Source organism: Caloenas nicobarica, chromosome 2, assembly GCF_036013445.1.
Source record: "Caloenas nicobarica isolate bCalNic1 chromosome 2, bCalNic1.hap1, whole genome shotgun sequence".
Classification (NCBI taxonomy): domain Eukaryota; kingdom Metazoa; phylum Chordata; class Aves; order Columbiformes; family Columbidae; genus Caloenas; species Caloenas nicobarica.
In genome coordinates, this window is record NC_088246.1 from 2,903,313 (window position 1) to 2,928,862 (window position 25,550).

General features: G+C 47.1%; 1 protein-coding gene across 1 annotated transcript in view; it reads right to left on the bottom strand.

Moving 5' to 3' along the window:
• Nucleotides 1–410: 410 nt before the first annotated feature.
• Nucleotides 411–25,550, bottom strand: part of WNT9A (Wnt family member 9A) — a 60,457-nt gene continuing 35,317 nt past the window's right edge. The window contains exons 2-4 of the mRNA XM_065629338.1: nucleotides 22,133–22,392; nucleotides 15,210–15,472; nucleotides 411–2,011 (exon numbers count right to left, since the gene is read on the bottom strand). Of these exons, the coding sequence (XP_065485410.1) occupies nucleotides 1,538–2,011; nucleotides 15,210–15,472; nucleotides 22,133–22,392 (997 nt within the window). The 3' untranslated portion in view covers nucleotides 411–1,537. The remainder of the gene's footprint in view (nucleotides 2,012–15,209; nucleotides 15,473–22,132; nucleotides 22,393–25,550) is intronic.

The window sequence follows — 25,550 nt, forward strand, 5'->3', positions numbered from 1 at the left end:
TGCTATCAAAATTAAAACGAAATACCCTCCGCTCTCCAGTGTTTCCTTAGAAAGCTTTGTTGAAGCATTCGCTGGCTGCTTCCAATCCACTTTTAAATGACTGAAGGATATTGCTGCACCAAGTCCTGGATTGTAAGTGTCCTCTTCAAAGGAAAACAGAAATGCTGAAGGTTGTCATTGATTTCACAGCATCAGAGTGATCTACCACTGCAGTCAACTTCTGGCTTCTCTGGCCACTTGATAGTTTGTCTCTGCGTCAATTGGTTGTTCCGAATCCAATAGCTGGCTACTATTTAGCACTTGTATTTTAAAAATACAGTTCTCGATCTAGTGGTTAAAAAAAAAAAAAACAACAACAACAAAAAAACTTAAGGTCATAGGGTTTAAATACAGTTTGTGTCATGTACCACTGCCATGGTTTAGAGTAAATGGAATGATGACCTAGTAAAAGAAAAGTCAACTCCTCCAGACGTCTGATCCAGTCCGAGACGGCTGCTATACAATGCAAGACAGCACTGTGTTCCAAGATGCACTCAAATTTCTCTTGTCCTACCCAGAAACGCACGTCCAAATTCAGCTGGCATAAGACTAAAAAGTTCCAGTTCAGATTTCTGAAGCAGTTACCACAGGGTGAATTCGATCAACAAGAGGTGGGAAGAGGAGAAAAAAAATAAATCACGCAAAATAAAGCAAAAGTATCTAGTGGTTCTTTAAAAAAAAAATAAAATAAAAAAGACAGCAATAGTGCTAAAGAAACGGTATTTAAAGAAATTGTTTTTAAAAAAGAACGCATGATTGGACTGAAGGGGACACGCATATCTGGTTTTCTACTATCTTCCCAAACTCTTTCTTGGATATATTTATGTCTGCAACACGGTGGACCCAACATTTTTGGGGCTGTATTTGGTGATCAAAGCACGTGGATATGGAGCTGTTGTTAAAAGCTTAACCTCCCAGTGGGTCTCTTTGTCAGAGCCTTGTTTGCTCGATGTGCAGAAACTCCACGAGAGGAACCATCAGCGCTATTCCTGCTCACGCTACACACTTCTCTCCAGTTTTAGAAAGGGAAAAAATTCGATCGCTTCGCGTACCATCGCATTCAAAGCAGAAAGATCTTTCATTTGTGTCTGCTTAGTTCTCTAAGCAGTTGCGTAAGCTCCAGGAATACAGTATAGGTTATAAGAGAATATATTAGCCCAGGAGTTCATGGAGGATTGGTAAAACGATCAAGATGATCCAAGGATAAATGATCCATCAAACTGCGTAGACAACTAAGGTGAAGGTCAACTGGTGTCTAACCCCAGTGTGACAGGCACTTATTTCCACATGGTTGGACCTCATTAAAATTCAGTCTACAGGAAAACAAAACAAAAACAAAACAGCAACACAGCTGGGTCACCTGTACCCTACAAAGTGCTTATGTCTCAACATAGCTTTCAGATCCCAGAAGGTCAATCAAACCCTGTTTGTCTCCATATGTAGTTCTCATAGATCGCCATCGCCCGTCACCGAGGGTTGCCATCAAGCAGAAGACGCGTCAGTCTTTGCAGGTGTAAACCTCTTCTCTCTGGGTGCATTGCTTGCATTCCACATAGCAGCACCAACGGACCTGGCATTGGCACGGACGGGTGACCACCCGGCTCTGCGTATTGTGCCCTCGCCCGCAGCAGATGCTGTCGCAGTTCTTGTCTTTGTAACATTTCCTTCCCGAAGTCCCAGGCGAGTATCTACTCATCATACAGAAGCTTGGGGAATCGTCAATGTAGACAAGATCCGTAGTCCTTGGGATTTGATCACTGTGACCGGGGATGGACTTCTTGGGTGGGGAGATGTCTCCTTCCCCCGTGGCCTCGTTGGTAGTGCTGCCCACTTTGAGCGATGTCTCGTACTTCTGCTTCAGCTGCTTCCCTATTTCATGGAATGGAGAGAGCTGCCTCCAGCACGTTCGGACAGTGCAGGATCCAGATACACCGTGGCATTTACAGGTTGTCTCCACTCCAGCTTTGATGACCTGCAGACACACACGGCCCCAAGAGAAAATCAGTTATGGGAAAGAAAAGACGCAGAGAAAAATAAATAAAAAAATCTAAAAGACACTTCTGGAACACAAAGTTGATGACAATACACAAATCCACTGCTGGAAGAGGACAGAACATACGTACTACAGGAAATACTTGTTTTAGAAGCATCCCAGTTTCCAGGAATATGACATTTACCTGCCAGAATATTGCTTTATTGGGTAGTTAATGACACCAGTAAGAGGTATTATACAAAGGCTGTCCAGTGCTGCCTCTCTTCTATGTAGACAGAGGTCTGACGTTAGGCAACTAAGAGATTAATACATATTTAAACACGAACTTACCTATTTTAATAAGAATCAGGAGGTATAATAAAAGCGAAAATAGTTGGTTTAGTGGAGAGAAGAGGGAGAGCGCTGCTGTAACACAAACACACAGGCGGGGTGGCACATGCTCCAGAATATGAGCATGGACAGTAGGAGCCCTCTCCATACCACAGCACACTGATTACCACCTTAAACTCTCGCAGCTATCAAATAGCAGCAGAGGCTCAGTGGAAACACGGTTCAGCTGTGCTGTTCCCACCAGTAGTGGCTGAGGAAAAACCTTCATGTAGCTGAAATATATATAAAAGCTCTCAAGAATTACAGCCTGAACCTCCATCACCAAAACCAGCAGATCCAAAAACAGCGAGGTAGCTTCCACCTCTCCAACCTGTGTTCAGGATCCTATTCCAGAACATCGTAACATGTTCAAAAGATCTTGCCAATTTTTTTCTGCTAGCGATGAAGACAACTGCGTGTGCTTTTAAAAACAGAGAGACCAGGTGCTTGCTGGCCAAACACAAGTTTAACCAAGCACATTTTCATGCAGGGTCAAGCCCAAGGCTGCCTCAGTCTCCTCTGTCCCCTTCCTTTCTCTGAAAAATTAAGATATGAAGAAATGGAAAACAGACTCCTGTGTGAAGGTCTCAGCATTTCCAGGTGCTTTAATGCAGCCCCCAGGATTTACTCTGCCTGTGGCACCAGCTGTAAGCAGCTTGGAAGGCTGGCTTCTCATACAAAGGAAAAAAACCATGAAAACTGGGTTGATGTTGCAGTGAGAGAGTCCGTCCCAGGGGGTTCAGTCCTCAGCCCATCAAACAGTGACCTCTGGGGACTACGACAGGGCTGGTGGCTGCAGGGAGGACTAGGGGAGCAGTCTTCATCTTTCAACCAGAAAGAAGATGTAGGACAGTCGCTCTGCAGGAAGATAAGGGGACTTGAAATTTTAAGGTCTGGCTATGGGAACAGACCTCCTGAACTAAAGGCTGAACCATCCGCCCCATCACGAGCAAACAGGAGCTGATCCACGTCAGGATGAGGAACCTCAACCGCTGCCTTGATGCCTCAACAGCACCTCAGGGTGAGCCGGTCCTGAGATCTGACCAGGTAAAACAGTGAGAAAGGCCACAAGTGTTTACAAAGAGCCTGATCCAGGGGTGGAAAAGCCACTTCAATAAATGCTGTGTAGGGCTTCTGGTGAGAGGATAAAGGGAGAAGGCATCACACAGGGATTCAGGGGCTGCTACACCCAAATCTTGTCTATACAAGCCACCACCCTGGGAAGAACAGGCTGCAAGGTTCAAGTCTCAGGCTAGTATAACATCTATAATGTATTGGCAGAACCTTCTCTAAGGTGTTTTCAATTAGGATGGAAATGTGTATTTTATTCTCTCCGCTGCACAAAAAACCAAACCAAAACAAAAAAACCCCAAACATATTACAACCAAGGTCTTCAAACTCAAGGTGGAAAATAAAGGGAAGACATTTAACCTATTAGAAACTGAAGTGGATTATGTCCCCTCCACACCAGGAGCCTCTGGTTAAACTTTGTGTCTACTTATGCCTCTTGACTGCTATTATCAATGGCAAGTCCTGGTTTCAAATCCTTTCTTAATTTATTTTATTAGTCAAAGGATTGCAGGAGGTTTTGTAATGGGCAATTAGGCTCATCTCACAGATCCCTAAAGGAGGGAAATAACTTGTTCAATATATCAGGCAGTAAGACATTTAATTTATTGTAATATGTTTAATTTATTCCCAAAGCAAAAGAAAGTCAATCTCCATAGAGGAAAGTGTCCAGATCTTGCCTTCTCTTAGATAGATCTCTTCAGGCCACCACAAAGCATAAAAACATACGGAAGAGCAGAGCCAGTGCAACCACGGTGTTCACATATGAGATGGAGGAACTGAAAGAGAAGATTATTTTCAACAGAAAAAGCATCATGAGAAGGAGAAGCAGCATCAGAAAGGGAAGAGAAGAAAGCAAAGAAGCAATGAGAGACAAAGATGGTAACAGCCCCTCAGGTGCTGTAAAGGACCCCATGCATATAAACCCACTGATACTAAAAAAAAGGATCTCATGCTTTTAGAAGCAGACTGCAATAAAGATGCTTCATGGCACAAAAACATCCATCTCCTTATAAATGGCACCTGAATGTTCCTCTGCACCTTCTCCAGAGAGAGGTTTATGCTTCAGGCTCCTCCATGGGCAACGTGACAGCAGACACATTATTTGGACAGCCACAGGCAACCTGTGTTTTGTCCAGAGATTATAAACAGATATTTCTAGTTCTCTTTTCTGCACCCCCACATAAAAAAAAAGGCTACATTTTGACTTTAAATGGGTAAGGTAAACCATCCCTTAAAACAGCAAGTTAGAACTCTGTTTTATAGAGCTGCCTCCTGTCAAGGTACTACTGAAAGTGACTGTCCTTTGGGCACCTACGGTATCTGAAAATATTAAAAAAACAAAACAAAATTTCCTCCCTCTGCCCATTATGGCATCCGCCAACATTACGGCCTCATGACAGCAGAGGACTGGCTCCAGTCCATTTCCCGACCATCCAATTCTTAATTATTTGGCTGCATGAGTCCTGCTGAGCACCATGTGCAAATGTGCAATAGGTCATGGACTCAGAATTGGGGTCTGGCCCAATCCAGATATTACGGAGACATTTTTAGAAAGACACTCTGCATAATACTGCCTTCAGCAAAGCCTGGCCAATGGTCACACTTCATTCCTGCGACAGCCAAGACCTTTTCAAATGCAATCCAATAATACACGGTAGCACTGAAACGAGTGACGGGTTACACGGAGAGATGTGTTACTGCTTATAGTACTCAGCTGGGCCGGCTTGGGTAGGGACTGTCACGCTTTACATGCCAAAGTGTCTAGCCAACTCTGCGAGAAATCCCACAATGTTAGACAAGAGCGTACAGAACACATTTCAGCACCGAGAAAAAAAACAAAAAACAAAAAAATCCACACACCCTCACCCGTACTGTCCCTCACGTAAAGTCACATTTCACTGGCTGTTCAGAAGTGAGAGCCGAGCTGCTGTGAAACAAAGCTCCGAGACATGATTTCACGCCCAAACCCATCAGCAAACTGGGCAAAAAATTGCTGATATACTTTCAGAAGGGCTGTACACAGCAGTCATTCATCAATTCAGGGGTTTCTCAGTCCTTCCACCTCCCCCCAAAACCCATTCACATCTGCTCCACCTGGAAAAGGAGATGACCACCATTATACAGGAGATGGGAGAGTAAGAAACCAAGAGGAGTTGGCTCAGCCGTAGACAGGCTCCCATGCACAGGCTTCGCTGGATTTAGAATCATAGAAGTTTGGGTTGGAAGGGACCTTCAAAGCTCCCCCAGTGCCCCCCCTGCCATGAGCAGGGACATCTGCACCAGCTCAGGTTGCTCAGAGCCCCGTCCAGCCTGGCCTGGGATGTCTCCAGGGATGGTTCAGCCACCACCTCTCTGGCCAACCTGGGACAGGCTCTCACCACCCTCAGGGCCAACAATTTCTTCCTCATTTAGAGCTGGTTGAACAAGGTAGGTTGAACCTGGACACAGGGCTGTTTTCATCAGGAGCCACCTCTCCAGAGCTCAGTAGGACAGCTGACGTTGCAGGTGTGGTATATCCAAGGTATCCACATGAGTCTGGTAGATATAGCACAACGCGTGTTGGAAATCCAGACCCTGATGGATCCGCAGCTAGCAGATGGCAGCAGATCTCCAGTCAGGAACAGGCATGTAGGTTTAGGCACCTGAATCACACCATCCAGCCAGGGTTGACCTCACTGAGGCAGACATTTGAGTTTAAATGCTTACATTTGAGAAAAACCTCTAAACTCCCATCTGACTCGGTGGAGCCAGAGCAGGCTTCGGATCCTGCAGTGAAGCAGACACCTGCGCTTGCCGAGCAGCTCTCCAGGCTCCATCAACTGTGCTGACCACATCTCCATCCACTAACAGGGGCCTGGGGACCCAGCTCACATGGAGACGCCTCAGTTTAGATGTCTTGACTTGTGAGCAGAATCCCATCCTCTGGGCAGAATTCAGATTTCTAAATATCAGGATCTAGCATTATTTGAGGTACTGTAAAACATTGTGCATCATCGCCAGATGCCACTTCAGGAGCGTAAAAGTCTCTCAAAAGGTACTAATGTGTATATTTAGGTAGATTAATTATACTCTTGTTTTCTGTGCTTAAACAGTGGTGTACAAAGTGCCTAATGAATCCCAGTCTGTTTTTTTCCAACTCACTTCTAGCTCCTTGTTAAGCAGTGGCCAAGACAGTTTAGATGTCATGCACTGACAGACCAAAGCATAAAAGCTTTCCCTTGTCCTCATTCTCATGAATGCACCGATTCATTAAATCCAGCATATGGACTTTCATGTGGCCACTGTGCAAGTGTGGTGCAACCCAACCACCCCATAAACCTTCTCCTTGAAGGGTGAGGAAGGACTCAATGTTACGAAGCAGCTATAGCGAAAATTTTAGAAAAACTTTCTTCTCCAGCCAGCCTCCTCTGCTGCTGTCAGTCACAATGCAGCTACTCAAGACGATGGGTGATGGAGAACTGCTGCCTCTGGGCCCCTAACCACCCATGAGCCAAAAATGAACCTTGGCAAAGCCCTTCTGTTTCCCCATCTCGCCCCCCAGATTCCACAAAGACCTTCCTCCTGTTGTTGCAGGCTCCTGTCAGAGACACTTAAATCCAGCTCGTTCCTTTAGGAAGCAGAGTAAGACTTATCCAAGTCAGCAGGTTGCTTGGAGCAGTGTTGGACAAACCTTTCCTGGTTGGGCCCTGGGACAAATGGGCAAATGTCTAGATCATGCTTCCAAGCCTGGATGGGCTTCCAGGATATAACAACTTAGCTTTTATTCCCAAAAAATGTCTAGCGTACATGAGAGAGAATAAGGCTTTAACACAAGCTTATCATTTCAAGAGCCATAGGTAGCTCCTGTTTTATTTTCAAGGCACACTGCCTCCACCCTACGTGGACTTGAACCTCTCTTGAAGACACACAGCCTCACCACTTGTTTCATACTAATTTCATCTACACCATGGTAAGTCACCACACGCATGTTTCTGTCTTGTCACAGATGTGACGCAAAATGTATTAGCTTAAATCCAAAGCACAGAACATCTCACACTCCCCACGGGCCAAACACCACTGCTACCACAACAGGAGGGTTGTAGCAACTCAGGAGTAACAAGACAAGCGTGCATTTGAATCTTTATTGTCTTACATGCTGTAGAGAACATGTACCATGCAAGCTGAACAATCAGTGGATCAGGGATAACATCACACATTGAAATTTTGTCCTCCCACTCTCCTCTGAACAACCACCGGGTCTTGTAGTCTCACAAAGAGGAGAGCAGTTTGGGAGTAAAATAAAGCTCTCTGAGCAAATTAGTTCATTTGACTTCAGAACACAAACTCCCATTGATCTTGTCATGAGAATACCAAACACTCACAAAGGCACAATGACGAAAACAATTATGATAGAGCAAGACCGAACCGCCTTTATTGGTGCTTGCTGCTAAGAGGAAATTAGATAGCACTGCAGGACCGTCTGCCCAAGTGGCTTTACAAGAGCCATTGGGAAAAGGGATCACAGCAGAGCATTGCTATGCAACATGTAATCCTTCCTCACAACAATGGTTCTGCTGCGAAGCTCAGACTAAGTGCCCCCGTAATGATCAGTCTCAGACATGCTGCAACACACAATTTCTCAGTGTTTTAGCTGAAGCACTCAGGACAGATTCCCATTCATTCCCAGCTGGGTCACGGGGCTTTGGCAAGTGTGGGTTTGTTGTGTTTTTTTTTTCTTTTTTTTCTTTTTTTTCTTTATTTTTTCAGACAACTCTTGTCTGGGCAGCAGCAGTCCGAAGCGGGCGCATAGCCGTGGGAATTCCTTGGTTATAGCTTGGCTGTCGTCATGGCTGGTCTGCAGCTCCAAGGCTTCAAACCATTCGCTATGGTCTGGGGGAGAGGAGGGAGCAGATGAACCTCCTTAGAGTCAGCTCACCCAGGAAAAAAAAAGCCTGCCCTCATCTTGTCTTACTTCAGAAAAGGGCTTTGGGATGCTTCTTTACAAGTCAAACCTCTTTCGTCCTCTATATACGTAGCCTCCTTCAATTCAAATAGGTTTAGTTATCCGCTCAGCTCAAGTATTAACGTTTGCTTGGACAGCAGCCACGGTCCCCACTTCTTCACAGCGCCCAAATGACTAGAAGACCAGATTTGTCCCTTAACACTGGCCATCGCCATTAGTTGAATTATAGAAGTTTCATGGGTAGTTAAAAGTTTCTTTTTCCTTCCCTTCTTTTTTTCCTTCTATCTTGTTTAAAAAAAAAAAGCACCTTTCTTTTGAGATTATTTTCAAACTTTTTTAGGAGTTTTCCCTTTCTACTACCCTTCCTTCCTTAAAAATGTGAACACTCATATTTTAGTGAAATATGCATTACAATACAAACACTTAAACATAGAATAACATAGCCCTACTTTAAATTGAGAACTTTAAAAGTATTTTTCCCCCTACAGTATCGCTAGTGTGCTTCACATGCTAAGAAAGCTCCACATAAACAACTAACTGCAAACACTTGTGGGGCAGGGCAGGCAATTTTTTCCAGAGTATTGATTTCCAGGCCTTAGAAAGACTTTGGCTGAGCCAATCTCAGCCTAAAATGAGAGGAGGAAAAAAAAAAAAAAAAAAAAAAAATCAAGAGAATATGCTTACGCATTCCTACCTGTCATAACCTGGAATAATTAATACCAGCGGTGGCCCTGCAAACTGATCTGTACATACTAAGTCAAGAGCTAGCCTCAGAGAGGCTGCTACCCTGTTTCCCCAAAAACAAGACCTGCCCCGAAAATAAGCATTAGGATGACTTTTCAGGATTTTTGAGGATGCTCAAAACATAAGCCCTACTCCAAAAATAAGCCCTAATTACAGTTCATTATAAAAGTCAACTTAAATAGTGTCCAGGCAGCTATAAACTTAAAAAAAGTAAGCATCTTTTGGAGCAAAAATTAATATAAGACCCTGTCTTATTTTTGTGGAAACAGAGTATTTGCTAGGTTTGATTTGTACCGCAGCAAAAGTATGATGCCAGATTTCTCACTGCACACACACCCCCCTAAAGAAATCGCCTAAAGGGTGCATTATGTCTCCCTTTATTTCCGTCCCCCCCATGCATCGACTCCATCAGCAAGCTCATATGGATTTGTCTCATTAAAAAGAGCAATTATAATATTTTTTTGAGGGTGCAGAAAAACAGATTAGTATCTGGGCTTGCCTGTTTGACAAACTCGGGAGTCTGACGGGAATTATGTTTGCTGGTAGGAACCATATGAGGTGGGATGGGCAGCGCTTGTAAACACTGTGTCTGCAACAGGAGACCAGGGTGCAAACCTCTGCTCCACTACGCCTGTGTGTGACCTTTAGTAAGTCACTTAATCTTTCTGGGTCTCAATTTCCACCCCCCCCCAACCGGTAAAATGGAGATACAGAAATGAAGAGGGTGGTATGCCCTGATAACATGCTACGTGATAGCTCGTGAAGTTCCTCAGACAGATGATAGCTGGGCAAACATCTACCTGATATGGAGAGTCCGTCTCCAGCGCAGGAGGCACGCTCAGCCCTTGAGATAGATCCCTGCCAGCACCGCCTAAGGGGAAAAGCCATTCCTTGCATGGACTTCCAAAACAAGCAAGTCAACAGCAAGGAAACAAAAAATAAAAATAAAAATCCATGCACCTCCCACTGTCCTCGCCAGAGCATCCCACGTGGTTTCAGAGATGCAGGCATAATAGGGTCTGGACTTGAACCCTACAGCAACAAGGGTAACAAGGATCCTTCTGCACAGACTGAAACATATGGGTTGCCATCGTGTGAAAACAATTAAAGAAGCCTAATGAAAGGAACCAGTTTCAAAGGGGGATATTGCCAAAAGAGAGGTCTTTTGGAGGGGAGGAATTTTCTTGTTCTCCATTTCTGCAATCCCGTAGTTTTGCACTAAACACTTTTGGCTCTCAAAGGGACTGTGGTTATACCCCTGACTTCAGAGTCCTGAAGGCAAAGGCTCGCTTACATCTCTCCTTCTGGAAGGATAAAGGGAATGAGAACATGACAATTATTATTATTTTTTTTTATTTTCTCTTGGGTAACAGCAGCCCCCTTTAATAGCGCCCCTTAGATCTGTAAGACATGCTTGACCAGACATACCTCTGGAAGAGGTCAGCACTCCTGGGATTAAGAAACTTAGCAACGCTCCAGAGAGGGAGTTGGGAAGTCATGTTTAATGATACTTTGCTGAGAAACTGGGCAAATTTAATTAAAACATCACTTACTCAAGCCCAGTGGAACTAATTGAGTGCTCTAATATTCCGACTTTTCATTAATGGGTTACAAAAGAGGGCTGCACTTGTGTGTACAAGGAGGGGGGAAAGGGGAAAGGATATACAGAAGAGGAGAGCTTTAGCAAGGCTGCCTGTGCTTCATTTAATATAACCAAGAAACTTCATTGCTGGCAATGGAGCTTTAATACAGTTGACTTCTCCCACCACCACCACCCCCCGTCCCCTTGACACATAACACACAACTCCCCCCCAACACACACCCTCTCCACCCAAGACCCTTCTGAAAGAATAGCTGAATGAGCGACAGTAGATTTGCCAAAGGAAGGGAAATTGCTTTTTTAATAAGTGGTCTATTCAGAGCTCCTGCTATTCAATAAAGAGAAGGCTGGAGAAGTCCTGGTTTAATTACCTCATCCTCACGCTAGACAAGCTCACCCTTTCATTAACGATTGAGGTCATATCATATAACTTTGTGAGCCATCACAGGCACAACATGTTCAGTGGTTATTTCATTGGTGGCGGCAAAATTACAGTCGGCCCATCAAGGTTGTAAAAACCAAAAGTAAAAATAATAATTAAATAAGAATGTCTACCAAGAGACACTAAAACTAGGCGGGATACGATAATGTCACCCTTGCAGAAATGCACAGATTGTTTGCTAGTGTGACACCATGGAGAAACCGCTGTGTTGACCAGAAGGCTATAGGATTGGTTGCCAAATCAGTCAATTAAGCATAGGTCTTTTTTTGCTGGGTCTCAAGGGACTATTTATTAGTTTTGCCATGACTGGGAGTAATTAGATGGGAAGGATAATATGTTGTTAAGAATTAGCGAGAGACCACCGAGCTTGTGCTATATCTTTAATAGATATTCCTGCGCTCCCTCAGTGAACACACACGTGCACATCCATACATACTTTAAATACACGTGCACGCACCGCAGCAAGCTCCTGTAAACGAAACAAATTACTGCAAAAGTCTCCTTGTCCATTCCCAGGCCAGTCCAAAGCAGTCTGCAGTGCAAAGGTTTCGGTTCATGCATGTATGGCTTCACTAATAGACATAAAATCTGCGGTTTGGTTAGAGGAAAATCACAGCAGGTGCTGAGCAGGAATTCAGGAGAACTGGCTTCGGTCTCCTGTTTCAACACCAGCTTGCTGCATAACCTGGGGGAAGGCATTCAACTTGCTTCTCAGCTCCTGTTCAAAATCATAGAATCATCTTAGTTGGAAAAGACCCTCGAGATCACTCAGTCCGACCGTTAACCTAACACTGACCATAATCGTCTTTCTGAAACTCACAGGGACATTTAACACTTTAGAGGCTATAAGACCATGTTAATTGTATAACGAGGCCTCCAATTCAAAATTGTTCTGTTCCAAAATGGCACAAATCAAGGCTATCTGCCCTCCTCTATGTTGCCTTTGATTGACATCAAATACAAGTTATTGCCCAGGTAACCAAACTAGGTTAGTTCAAAGTGGTTTCAGACTGTCATAGCCCCTGGGTTAGCATCTCATGCTACTTAATGGTTGGAAAAATCTTTAACGCAGTAGTTAACGGGCAGCTTCTTTGGAGAAAAATGAGTAAACATGCTGAGTTTCATATTTAACCTATTGCCTTCTCAATGATTATTTCAGTAAATTCAGTGAGGGAACATAGTACTGCCTGCTGAGGAGCTCTCATCCTCCACCAACGCTGCACTGGCAGTGGGACCAGAAGGAAAAAAAAATCAGACTGAACCTGATATTAACCTGCACCCAAGTGTAAGCAATGTCAGAGACAATCCACCAACCACACCAAGAAGGCCAATGCTCAGGCTTCAAATTATTTTCAATATTTTGAAACCTTAAGTATTGTAAGTTTTGACCTTGCAATTAGAGCCAGCCTGGGTGCTCATCTCTGACGTGAACATCCTTGATCATCTTCTTACTGACACCACATTGTGCCAATGGTTTAGGTCCACACATCCTGCCTATATAGATATATATTCTCCTGACCTTGAACCATCATCCTCCTAAAAGTTTCCTTCTCAACATGTGGTTCATTTTGTCTCTGGCTTTACAGTGCTGTTGTGAATCTGGTGGGTTGCTTGGCTTGCCTTTCAACCAGAATAAGGTACAATTATTCTAGGAGCACAAACAGAGAAATCGCTTCAACCACTGCTGCAAATAGGCAAGGCAAGCTGTCAGACAGCAATACCAACTCGACAGACACGGCATGGGCGGACAAAAATAGGAACAGCGGATCACTGACCTGCAGCAAAGGTCTTTGACTTGGATTGCCATGAGGGCTCTCAGTGTCTGGACAACCGTCACAACTGTTACTCAGCTGTTTAGCTGCAGATATTACACTAGTGCTTAGAAACCACTGCCAATGACCAGAGTCTGACTGTGCCAAGTGGACACAGAGGATGCAAGAGAGTCCCCGACATCTCCCCTTCCCCTGGGAACTAACTCACAGTGGGATCAGGACAAGAAAGGGCCACCAGAAAGGGGAGATTCATTCCCTCCAGCTCATCCTTGGAGTTTGCTTAGCTCAAAGTCACAGACGGCGTAGACCAGAGATGACAAATAAGGACACCTAACCTAAATCCAAGACTGTGTCTCAGCCATGTGGGCATCCTGACTGTAGCTACTAGGGTGGAGAACACTGGGAATTAGGTCAGATCCCTTGGACAAGTTTTTTAGCCCCACCGCTGTTGGAAGAGAGGTATTCACAGAGTTACAAGAACATGTCAATGGCACCTGAAGACACAGTCTTATAGGTTTTGACGAGACTGTATTAAATGACTCTGGAAAGAGAGAAGAGCAGGGGCATCTCACAGCAATCTCCAGCGTGAAATCACAGCCTTCGAGAACCACCTTCTCCATTTTCAGTTCTATTTGCTATACAGCTAACCCCAAAGGCTTGGGACAGGCCCTGGGGAACAACCGACCACAAGGATTAAAGCAAATTTCATCACCCTGCAAAGCCTGTTTCACACGCCAAAGAGCTGCAACAGGAGTTCAGAGACACTGAGCCTTTTAATCCAGAGGCAGAAAAGCTGTCAGCCAAAGCCAGACACCAGCTAAATCCAGGATATTTCTAATCCTGATCTCAGCACTGTCTAGGAGCATCTGGTGGTGGAGAGAGGGGGAGACTTTTTGCTGGCCAGCACTCACTGGTGGCATTCTCCGATGCCCCAACTCTGTCACAAGGAATGACATTTTATGCATACGCACAGGAACAACTGAGCTGGGGTGGCGATTCCTAGAATGCACAACTGGCTGGGCTGCATTTGCCTGGGAAACTGGAGACCCAGGTCCCCCATCCCAGCCCCGACCCTCCATCCAATCACACGGACAATAACAAGGCTCGCAGACTATTTATAGCCTTACAGTATGTCTCCCTTCGAGGTTGGCGCAATGAAACCCTGATCCTGGGCACCTGTGCTGGCCAATCTGAGGGATTTTCATGTTCGAGCAACTCTAGGCTAGGTACGGCCAAGCAGATTACGGGAGAAGGTGGAAAGCACCACCGATTGCAGACACTTCGTCCTTTACATCAGCCCTGTGGGGAGGCCCCCAGGCTGGAGGGTAAAGCCTCGTGGGAGGAACATGGGGTAGAGCACAGAAAGCCTTCCAGCTGAGAGGATAAGGATGGGAAAAGCAAAAAATAAAATTAAACAAAAAAAAAAACAAACAAGGAGGGACTACACACCCAAGCACTGCCAGCTGCAAACCCAGCAGCTCTAGGCGGGGTGAACGGCTGCTATAAAGTATGGCTGAAGGAACTGCTAGGGCTGAGGTCAGTCGGAGAGGAATATCTCCACCCTGGTTCCCTGCCAGGTGTTTGACCAGCCAGTTTTAAAGAAACTGGGTTATGCAAATGCTAGACTGTCAGTGCTCCACTGAACTGCTGCAAGAAAAGCATCCCTTCAATCTGTGCTGTGGCAGCATAAACCCCTTCCTCCTTGTCCTACCTCAGGTAAGCCTGGAGCACCTGCCTTTCCACCCCTTTGCACTGTAAGGCCTGTTTCTCCCCGTAGAAAGCCGACAATCTTTCCCCCAGCTCATGTTCCCAAGGGAATGGCAGGAAGATGTGCCAGGGGAGGTTCAGGTTGGACATTACGAAAAGGTTCTTCACCCAGAGGGTGCTGGACACTGGAACAGGCTCCCCAGGGAGGTGTCACGGCCCCAACCTGACAATACTCAAGAACCATTTGGACAACGTCCTCAGACACACGGTGTGAATTTTGGGGTTGGCCTGTGCAGGGACAGGAGTTGAACTCGATGATCCTCGTGGGTCCTTTCCAACTCAGGATATTCTATGATTCTGTAACTCTTGAATCAGTGACAAAACCAGGGCATAGTCCTTTAACTGAAACTTCACCCCTCCAGCAGAACAATCGATCCATCACCTCCAACACTACCATGTCCACACCAAATGCAGCATCTTACTGCCCCTGCAAACACGTGAACTCCCACTCCGAGCAGTCTGCAACGCACCTTCATGCCCACGAGGTTGTTGTGGAAGTCCACCCTGGCTCGCAGGTCCTTGTTGGGCTTCCTCCCCAGGAACTCCTTGACGAACTTGTTGCTGTATTTCAGGTTATCGCCACAGCCGCCCCACTGCCAAGCCTCACGGTTCTCCAGGTCGGGGGCTTCATCGCAGGTGCAACGCTCCATCCGCCCCGCACTGCACGCCTTGGCCATGGCGTGGGTCAGCCCTGCAGAGGAGATGGCGTACAAGAAGGCTGTCTCCTTAAAACCTGCAAGAGAGAGGAGGAGATGGCGTTAATTGCAGCTGGAGTAAGGCTTACACAAAAGAGAAAGTGAGGGAATCAAGGCAAAATATAGTAAGAAGAATTTGAGGAATGTCCATGCATGCCAAGCTCTACACACATCACTGATCATAGAATCACAGGATGGTTGGGGTTGGAAGGGACCTCTGGAGATCACCCAGTCCAACCCACCTGCTAACGCAGGGTCACCAGAGCAGATCACACAGGATCGTGTCCAGGTGGGTTTGAATGTCTCCAGAGAAGGAGACTCCACAACCTCTCTGGGCAGCCTGGTCCAGGGCTCTGGCACCTCAAAGAATTTTCTCCTTATATTCAGACGGAACGTCCTATGTTTCAGTCTGCACCCATTGCCCCTCATTCCGTCAACAGGCACCACTGAACAGAGTCTGGTCCATCCTCTGGACACCCACCCTTGACATATTTATCAGCATAAGTAAGATCCCTCTCAGCTTCTCTTCTCCAGGCTGAACCGACCCAGCTCTCTCAGTCTTTCCTCATGGAAAGACTGGACTCTCCAGTAGTTCCTTGTCCTTCTTAAACTGTGGAGCCCAGAACCAGACACAGTACTCCAGATGATGGTGAAGAGGACACAGTGGAGAGCAAGGAATGAGAGATAGAAGCGGCACAAAACAGGATTCAAGAATGCAAAAGAAATCTGGCCAGCTGTGTGGCTGTCACTCTGCAGACAGTCTCTGCCTGAAAACAAAGAGGTGAGCAAGAGCTGGACAGGCCATGGAGATACCATCACCATGGTACCACAATACTGCTACCGAGGGGACACCAAACAGCAGGAACCCAGGACAAACTTCTAGTCTGATGGTTGGGGTAGAATCATGAAGGCCCCTTGTTCTTGTGTAGATGAGGTTCTCAGGGACATGGTTTAGTGCCACTGTTGTGTTAACAGTTGGACTTGAAGATCTTGAGGGTCTATTCCAACCCAAATGATTCTATGATTCTTCCCTATCCCTCCCCCAAAAAAATCCAATCCAGGAACATTTTAACAAAAGACACCTGAGAGCCGGGAAACACACAGTCATCAGCCTGTCACCCAAGACAGCACCTCACTCAAATGCCTCAAAAAGCAGTTTATATCTCAAACCTTTCATGCACAATCCTCCTTTTCTTAAAAAAAAAAAAAAAAAAGAAAAAACCAAACACCTCCATGCTCACCTGCAGGGATGCGACAGCATCCACACAGCCCAATAGGTAAACTGAGGCCCAGAGAGACCCATGATTTTGATCCAAATGATAAAAGTCAGAAATAAAAAGCAAACATGCCAGTATTTCTAACTCCTCATTCTCCTGCTATGGAAGCCGTAAACGACTGCATATTTGAGATGCAATTCCAGAACAGCTTTGGAATCAACTCAAGAAATCCCCCACTGAAAAATAACACAAGTGGATGGTGACAGTAGTGGATATATCTGTAAGCTCGTGTGTCAACCAAGGACATGCAGAGACACTGCCAGGTCATTTTTGGAACTGTTCCTTGGGAGGTTCATGGTAGTCCAAGCAAGCTCATGTGGTGCTGCCCTGGCCCATCCCTGGGGTCTGCCTTCCCAAACCACTCCCAGGTGCCCAACGCTGAACTTCAGCAGAACACAGATGAAAATTCAGTCCAGAAGACTGAAGTTTGGTTCTCCCAAAGGGGCTGACTGAAACCAAATCGTGGTAGGCATTGTCTGACCGTTCTGCGGCTTATCTGGAAAAGAAGAGCAGGAACCTTTTGTGCACTGGAAGGTTAACATTAAAAAAAAAACCAAACCAAAAAAAAAAAAAAACAAAAACAAACTAAAACCAAAAACAAAACTAAAAAACAACTACACACTTATTGTGGACACCATAAAGCCTTGAGAAACTAAATTTTTTGTGTTCATTTTATTTTTATTTATTTTTCTCCTCTTTGTTTTCTCCCTGAAATTAAACTATGTCCTCTGGCAACCCAGAAACACCACCAGCATTGAAAACTCTCTCACTGGGAGGGTGAGGGAATTCTTTACTTGATTCACACATCAAAAAGCTCATGGGGATGCAGACCATCCAGCTCCTCCAGGCAGAAAAATGCCTTCTAGCCTACAAAAGGTGAAAGCCGCTTAGTTCAGATTTTTCTAGGTTAGAGCCTAGACTGCCCACACACCTGTCACAGGGATGCCACTGCTAGAGAGATGCTCCTAAACCTCCATGCTCCTGAGTTGCAGAGTTGGTGTCTTGCCACTGCTACTACTTGTGCTATGAAATGGAGAGGTACCAGTGTGCTAACAGAAAGTCCTCGGTGGAACAGGGCATGAAAACTTTTCTCCAAAGAGTCTTGAGACATTGCAACTAGTAGCAAACGAACAGCTTGGATGGGGTCCAGTTTAGTAGATAGCTCGAGTTTATCTGCTCCGCTCTGGTGAGCCCCCCCTGCAGTGCTGGGCCAGCTCTGGGTCCTCAGCACAGGACACACATGGACCTGCTGGAGAGGGGCCAGAGGAGCCACAGAAATGACCCGAGGCTGGAACAGCTCTGCTGGGAGGACAGGCTGAGAGAGCTGGGGGGTTCAGCTGGAGAAGAGAAGCTCCAGGGAGACCTTATTGTGGCCTTTCTGTGCTTAAACGGGACTGATAAGAAGGATGGGGACAGACTTTTCAGCAGGGCCTGTTGTGATAGGACAAGGGGTGACGGGTTTAAACTAAAGGAGGGAGATTCAGGCTGGACATGAGGATGAAATTTTTACACTGAGGGTGGTGAGAGCCTGGCCCAGGTTGGCCAGAGAGGTGGTGGCTGAACCATCCCTGGAGACATCCCAGGCCAGGCTGGACGGGGCTCTGAGCAACCTGAGCTGGTGCAGAATCACAGAATCACAGAATCACAGAATGTTAGGGATTGGAAGGGACCTCAAAAGATCATCTAGTCCAATCCCCCTGCCAGGGCAGGAACCCCTAGGTGAGGTTACACAGGAAGGCGTCCAGGCGGGTTTTGAATGTCTCCAGAGAAGGAGAATCCACAACCCCCCTGGGCAGCCTGTTCCAGTGTTCTGTCACCCTCACTGAGAAGAAGTTTCTTCTCACATTTAAGTGGAACCTTTTGTGTTCCCGCTTGAACCCATTACCCCTTGTCTTACTGTTGGTTGTCACCGAGAAGAGCCTAGCTCCATCCTCGTGACACCCACCCTTTATATATTTATAAACATTAATGAGGTCACCCCTCAGTCTCCTCTTCTCCAAGCTAAAGAGACCCAGCTCCCTCAGCCTTTCCTCATAAGGGAGATGCTCCACTCCCTTAATCATCTTTGTGGCCCTGCGCTGGACTCTCTCCAGCAGTTCCCTGTCCTTCTTGAACTGAGGGGCCCAGAACTGGACACAATATTCCAGATGAGGTCTCACCAGGGCAGAGTAGAGGGGAAGGAGAACCTCTCTCGACCTACTAACCACCCCCCTTCTAATACACCCCAGGATGCCATTGGCCTTCTTGGCCACAAGGGCACAGTGCTGGCTCATGGTCATCCTGCTGTCCACCAGGACCCCCAGGTCCCTTTCCCCTACACTGCTCTCTAATAGGTCATTCCCCAACCTGTACTGGAACCTGGGGTTGTTCCTGCCCAGATGCAAGACTCTACATTTTCCCTTGTTATATTTCATTAAATTTTTCCCCGTCCAACTCTCCAGCCTGTCCAGATCTCGCTGGATGGCAGCACAGCCTTCTGGCGTGTCAGCCACTCCTCCCAGCTTGGTGTCATCAGCAAACTTGCTGATAGTACACTCAATTCCCTCATCCAAGTCATTGATGAATATATTGAACAGTATTGGTTCCAGAACTGACCCTTGAGGCACTCCACTAGATACAGGCCTCCAACCAGACTCCGCCCCATTGATCACAACTCTCTGGCTTCTCTCCTTCAGCCAGTTTGCAGTCCACCTCACTACCCGATGCAGTCCACCTCACTACCCGAGTCCACCTCACTACCCGAATGTCCCTCACTACCCAGATGTCCCTGCTCATGGCAGGGGGGGCACTGGGGGAGCTGGGAAGGTCCCTTCCAACCCAAATTATTTTATGATTCAACGACCTACAACCTACTTGAAGGCCTTCTGGTTTGAAGCACTGAATTCACAGCAGTTGTAAAATCCCAGCAGAAAGTCAGTACCGTGCAACAGCAATGCATACCAGGTTTGACAAGACTGGTTCAATTTGCCAGGTTCCCCCCTCCATCAATCTCCTCATCAGCTTTGACTCTACTCCTCCCATTCTCCATCACTGAAAGCCTCACAAATTCCCAGTGCCCATCAGCACGGGTATCATCTCGCCCACGAGCAGCTTCCAAGCAAGTTCATGTGACATTTGGCTCTGGCCAGATTTAAAGCCATCTCTGCCATGCACTATTTGATTGCACCAAGATATTTTGTAACAAGATAATGAGCTTTAAATCAATGCAGACATTCTAACCCCCAGTGCATCGACAGCCTGCCGTCCGCAGCTATCCAGTTTCAGCCATTTCCAAAATTGTTCACGAGTATCCAAAGAGGATAACAAGTCCCTTAAACAATCCTCCGTTATTTTAAGAAACAGGTTGCATCAGTCCAACTTGCAAACCAGCAGCCAGGCTGTTCTGGTGACCAAGTGTAAAAGTGGAGGGAGAAACTTTTCATAAGTGATATGTGGGGTTTTTTTTTCTCCTTTTCTTTTTTTTTTTTGCTCCTCCATAAAAAGCTGCAATAGTCCTGGAGGAAAGGAAGCAAGCCCACGCCGACATATGTGAATAGATGTGCCTTAGTGGGTGATACATGTGCCCCTTTGCCCTGGGGTACCACTTGCTGCAATGCTGAACCAGGAACCAGCAGCTCCCGTAGAGGAGGAGAAAGATTTACAGGGCAGGCATGCTATGCTGCAGGAACAACATCTGAAGGATTTACAGCATCGGCGGAGGGCAGAGATGTTGCAGGGGCATAAAACATGAGAGAATGAGACAGCAGGCAGAGCCTTGCAGCCCTCACAGCTACCATTTATTACAGGGGGTCCTGACAAGGGGTTGGGGGGTGGTTCTCAACGATGTTTTAAGTCAACTCAGCCTCAGGCTGCTTTGAAATACTCCTTGCCAAGGGCTGCCCAGGGGGACAAACATCTGAAGGAACAAGTTGTGGCCTCCAGGTGTCAGCATGAGAAAGTGCTTGGCCTTCCCAAGGCACCACTAATCCAGGGACTCCTCTGGCACGCAGGGATATTTTTAAATGTCTTGCAGCTCTGGCTGGACCTCTTGGGTTTCATAAGGACTTGCCTTGTTTCCACTGCAGTCAGTGACAGTGCATTAGTTAAGCCCCGGGGCTTCTGAATTACTCCTTCTCGCTAATTAGCGAGGAAAAGCGCTCTGCAAAGCTCTGCTCTTATCTTTGAGCATGTCGGAGCCTGGGTTTCCACATCCAGCTCCATTGCTGAGCGTGGGACTTTCTGGAAGTCACTAAAACACTTGAAACCCATGCAAGCTGTTTGTGAAATTGTCCTTCAGCATCATTAGCTTCAGTCCAGAAATAGGAACCCGGTTTTACTTGAAGAGTGCGGGAAATTGGACTACGTGAGGTCAGTTGCACAAAGGAGAGAGACAAAAATCCCACCTGCTCCTCCGGTACTCTCAGCTTCTAGTCATCTCCACCTGAGCTGCTGGAAAGGGGTGTGGGAATTACCCACCACTCACATCCAGGGACCTTTTCCCTGAGTAGAGCAGTAACAGGACACAAGCATTTGCAGGTTTTGCCCTGCACTACGACAGGACCCCCCATGCCCCTGCTACCAGGACAGCACTATGCATTTCGCCTTATTTCCCTTAACAAGGCATTTTCTCAATTTCTTTCCTGAAAGACTGGCATAATAAATAGGAATTTTTTTTTTTTTTTTTTTTTAAAAAGGGAGGGGGAACAACTTTAGAAACTTCAACAATTTCTCCTCCAGCGACAGCTCAACCTCCAGCAGAACAGAGGAGGAGCTGGAGCTACTGGTTGCAGACACACAGATGAACGTCTCCAGCTCCAAGGAGAGCAGCTGTGGCCAGCAGTGGGAAGCCGGCAGGGCTTGTTTCACTAGTAGAAGCACAAATTACTGCCACACAGCACATCCTTCGCCTGCTGTGCACTTCCACAGACGACCTGAGCCTGGCTTTGCCTTTATCTTCTACAACCTCTTTTTGGACCTCTGGGGAGGTGGCGACCCACTCCTGGCAAAGGTTGCACCAGGATGAGTGGTGACCCTTCCAGTACTCAAAAGGGGCTGATAAGAAAGATGGGGACAGACTTTTCAGCAGGGCCTGTTGCGATAGGACAAGGGGTGATGGTTTTAAACTAAAGGAGGGGAGATTCAGGCTGGACATGAGGAAGAAATTTTAGACACTGAGGGTGGTGAGAGCCTGGCCCAGGTCGCCCAGAGAGGTGGTGGCTGAACCATCCCTGGAGACATCCCAGGCCAGGCTGGACAGGGCTCTGAGCAACCTGAGCTGGTGCAGATGTCCCTGCTCATGGCAGGGGGGGCACTGGGGGAGCTGGGAAGGTCCCTTCCAACCCAAACTATTCTGTGATTCTATGACCAATCTGTAAAACGCCAGGAAAGCTGATGGGTGCAGGAGGTGCCATCACCCCCGACCGAGACCCCTATCCCGCTCACCTCTCTTTAGCAAACTGGCCCGGTAGCGACCCTCGAGGGTGCAGTTCCAGCGCTCAAAGCGAAACTGGTATTGGCACTCCAGTGCGCTCATGCTGATCGCCTCCATCAAGGTCTCGGCCACGCCAGGGTCCCGCCGGCACATCCTGCGCTGCTTCTTCTCCAGCTTCAGGCGGTCACAGACTTTGTAGTGGGCTTTGACGGCAGCTTCCTCCATTTCTGAGGTCAGAGGGAGGATGGTCAGGGGTTCGTTCCCCGTCAGCCTGTGGAGGAACAGAGAGGCATAGTGGTGAAGAGAGAGAAATAGAGCCCACGGTAGAAATGGGGGCCAAAGGACCTGTTGGAGAGGGTCTAGAGGAGGCCACAAAAATGATCAGAGGGATGGAACAGCTCTGCTGGGAGGACAGGCTGAGAGAGTTGGGGTGTTCAGCTGGAGGAGAGAAGCTCCGGGGAGACCTTATTGCACCTTTCTGTGCTTAAAAGAGGCCGATAAGCAAAATGGAGACGGACGTTTGAGCAGGGCTTGTTGTGATAGGACAAGGGGTGATGGTTTTAAACTAAAGGAGGGAGATTCAGGCTGGACATAAGGAAGAAATTTTAGACGCTGAGGGCGGTGAGAGCCTGGCCCAGGTTGCCCAGAGAGGTGGTGGCTGAACCATCCCTGGAGACATCCCAGGCCAGGCTGGACGGGGCTCTGAGCAACCTGAGCTGGTGCAGATGTCCCTGCTCATGGCTGGGGGGCACTGGATGAGCTTTGAAGGTCCCTTCCAACCCCAGCTGTTCTATGATCCTGTGGTGGGATTTGGCTTCCACCAGCTGAGCACCCACATGAACTTGCTGCTGCCTGGGCAAGGGGTGATTTTACAGCAAAGTTCTCTCTGCAGCGTGTGTGCAAGGTGGGAGCAAGAGGAAAAGGGTAAGCAGCAATATTTGGATTTATCTGTTCTACCAGCTCTTGCAGAGCTCGTCTGGCCATAAGATCTTGGCAATCTCCACCACAAGACTGCATTGAAAACTGAAATAGGGAAGAAATAATGGAAGGTATCTAACTGCATGAACCTGGGAAACTAGTAAAAAGAGCGGTGCAGTACCTCCACTCTGATATGCATTAAAAAAAAAAAAAATCAGCACATCAATCAGAACTGGCTTAGGAAGGGGGACAGAGTGATCCATCCCACCAGACCACAAAGAGACGCACTGAGAAAGCACATACAGACACTTTGCCCCCAGCAGAGGAGATCCTGACATAAAACCGGGCGAGCTGCAGCCCGAGGTTTGCAAGCAGGGTACGCTTTTACAGGCGATACTGCCAAACGCTTTTACAAGCCAAAACGAGCTCAAAACCTAAAAAACGACCCCAACATCGCATTGCCTTCTCCCCTCCCCTGCCTTCTCCGAGAGCGAGGCCCTTGACTCGTACAATGTGCAACAGAAGAAGCCAGCGTACTGTTCCCGGTGTCAAGTGACGAGCTGCTGGAAAAGGACCAGGCTGGCATCGGCCCCGGGGAGCAGAGAGGCTGGAGGAACATCTGCTGGGCTCAGGAGCGGGTTTGTGGGCCAAGCTGCCCGCACCCCGCTCTCCTGGCTCCATCCTGTTCCGGCCAGGTGCCAGTCCACGCAGTCAATGGGAATCACTATGTCAGGTTTCGAAGGACATGAAGACACATTTTCCCAGCCGAAAAAAGGAAGAATTGCTTAAAGCCAGAACTAAAAAAAAAAAAAAACATGCTGAAAGGTTGCAGTCCTGCACGGGCAAGCACAAGGATGGGTCACAGGATCAGACATCTCCATCGCTGCAGGACCACTGGGAGAAATGGGGCGGTGGGCACAGGAGAGGAGCCCTTTGCTGAACACAGATGGACCCTGGAAACCCTTTAAAATCCCACCTGTCCTACCGGAGCAGTGGTTTGTTAGTTTTATTTTAATGAGTATTTTTCCTCTAATCGGTGGGATGCATCGTGCCAGGAGCACAGTCCCACAGGGCAAGCAGCTAGGATGCCTCAGCTCTCAAACCTCCGTGCACGACGGGCACAAAATCCTGACCTGAGCCACAGCCAGCAACATCCCATACAGATCCAGTCATTACTGATGATTTAATAAGAGGAAAAAAAAAAAAAAGGCTGGGTTTAGGAGGATTTCTGGTTTTGTTTTTTGTTTGTTTCGGTTGGTTTTGGTTTTTTTGGTGTGCACATGTATGTGTTTGTTTGGGTTTGGTTTTGTTGTTACTCTTTCGTTTGTTTTGTTTATTTAGGGGAATAGAGGCTAGCAGGGAAATGTTCCCCTTCAGTTACCTTCAAAAGTATTAGGATTTCAAGAAAAAAAAAAAAAAAAAAAAACACTGCAATAGCAAAAGTGAAGTCAGAGTGATTTGCGGGAAACATGAAAAGCTAGTGTAACCAGTGTAAACTTCCAACAAAATTAGGGTTTTTTTTTTCCCCCTCAAATTCTGCTGCCCTCAAAGTGATAAAAAAAATCCAAAAGGACAAACAGCAAGCACCAACTATCAAACATTATTCCTTATGTTTTTGCTCTGTCTGGACTGGGACAGAGTGGGGACATCACCCAGCCCTGGTGTCCCATGAACTGAAGCTCCAAGTAGGCTCATTCGTAAGAAAGGCAGCTTGATCTGAGCTTCCCAGTAGTAAAGGAGGTCTCCAGGACATTCATTCCTGGCCTCCATCAATACTCCTGCTCTGAAGGTTCATTCCTGCAAACTTTCGCATTTGGCAAAGGAGAGCAAGGGAGGCATAAAAGCATTTTCTCCAGCTCCCCCTCCCCAGTTTACCTTTTCAACTGAGCAGGTACTGTTCAGCTAAATGTTCTGGAAAACATAAGCTCCAAGTATCATGTAGCAGATGGCTATCACAGGGAGAAGGGATGCAGGAATTAATTCTACAGTCAAGATTTCTGCAGAGCATTTGGTGATTTTAAGTATTTAAGCGAGTGGAGCATCTCCCGTGTGAGGAAAGGCTGAGGAGCTGGGGCTCTGGAGCTGGAGAAGAGGAGACTGAGGGGTGACTCATTCATGGGGATCAATATGGAAAGGGGGAGTGTCAGGAGGATGCAGCCAGGCTCTTCTGGGTGACAACCAGTGATAGGACAAGGGGCAGTGGGTGCAAACTGGAACACAGGAGGTTCCACTTAAATTTGAGAAGAAACTTCTTCCCGGTGAGGGTGCCAGAGCCTGGCCCAGGCTGCCCAGGGAGGTTGTGGAGTCTCCTTCTCTGCAGACATTCCAACCCGCCTGGACACCTTCCTGTGCAACCTCATCTGGGTGTTCCTGCTCCGGCGCGGGGGTTGCACTGGATGAGCTTTCAAGGTCCCTTCCAACCCCTGACATCCTGTGATTCTGTGATTTTGAGCCCCTTCACCACCTAACCGCTTAGGTGCCTGACTTCGAGATACATGCAATTGGGTTGTG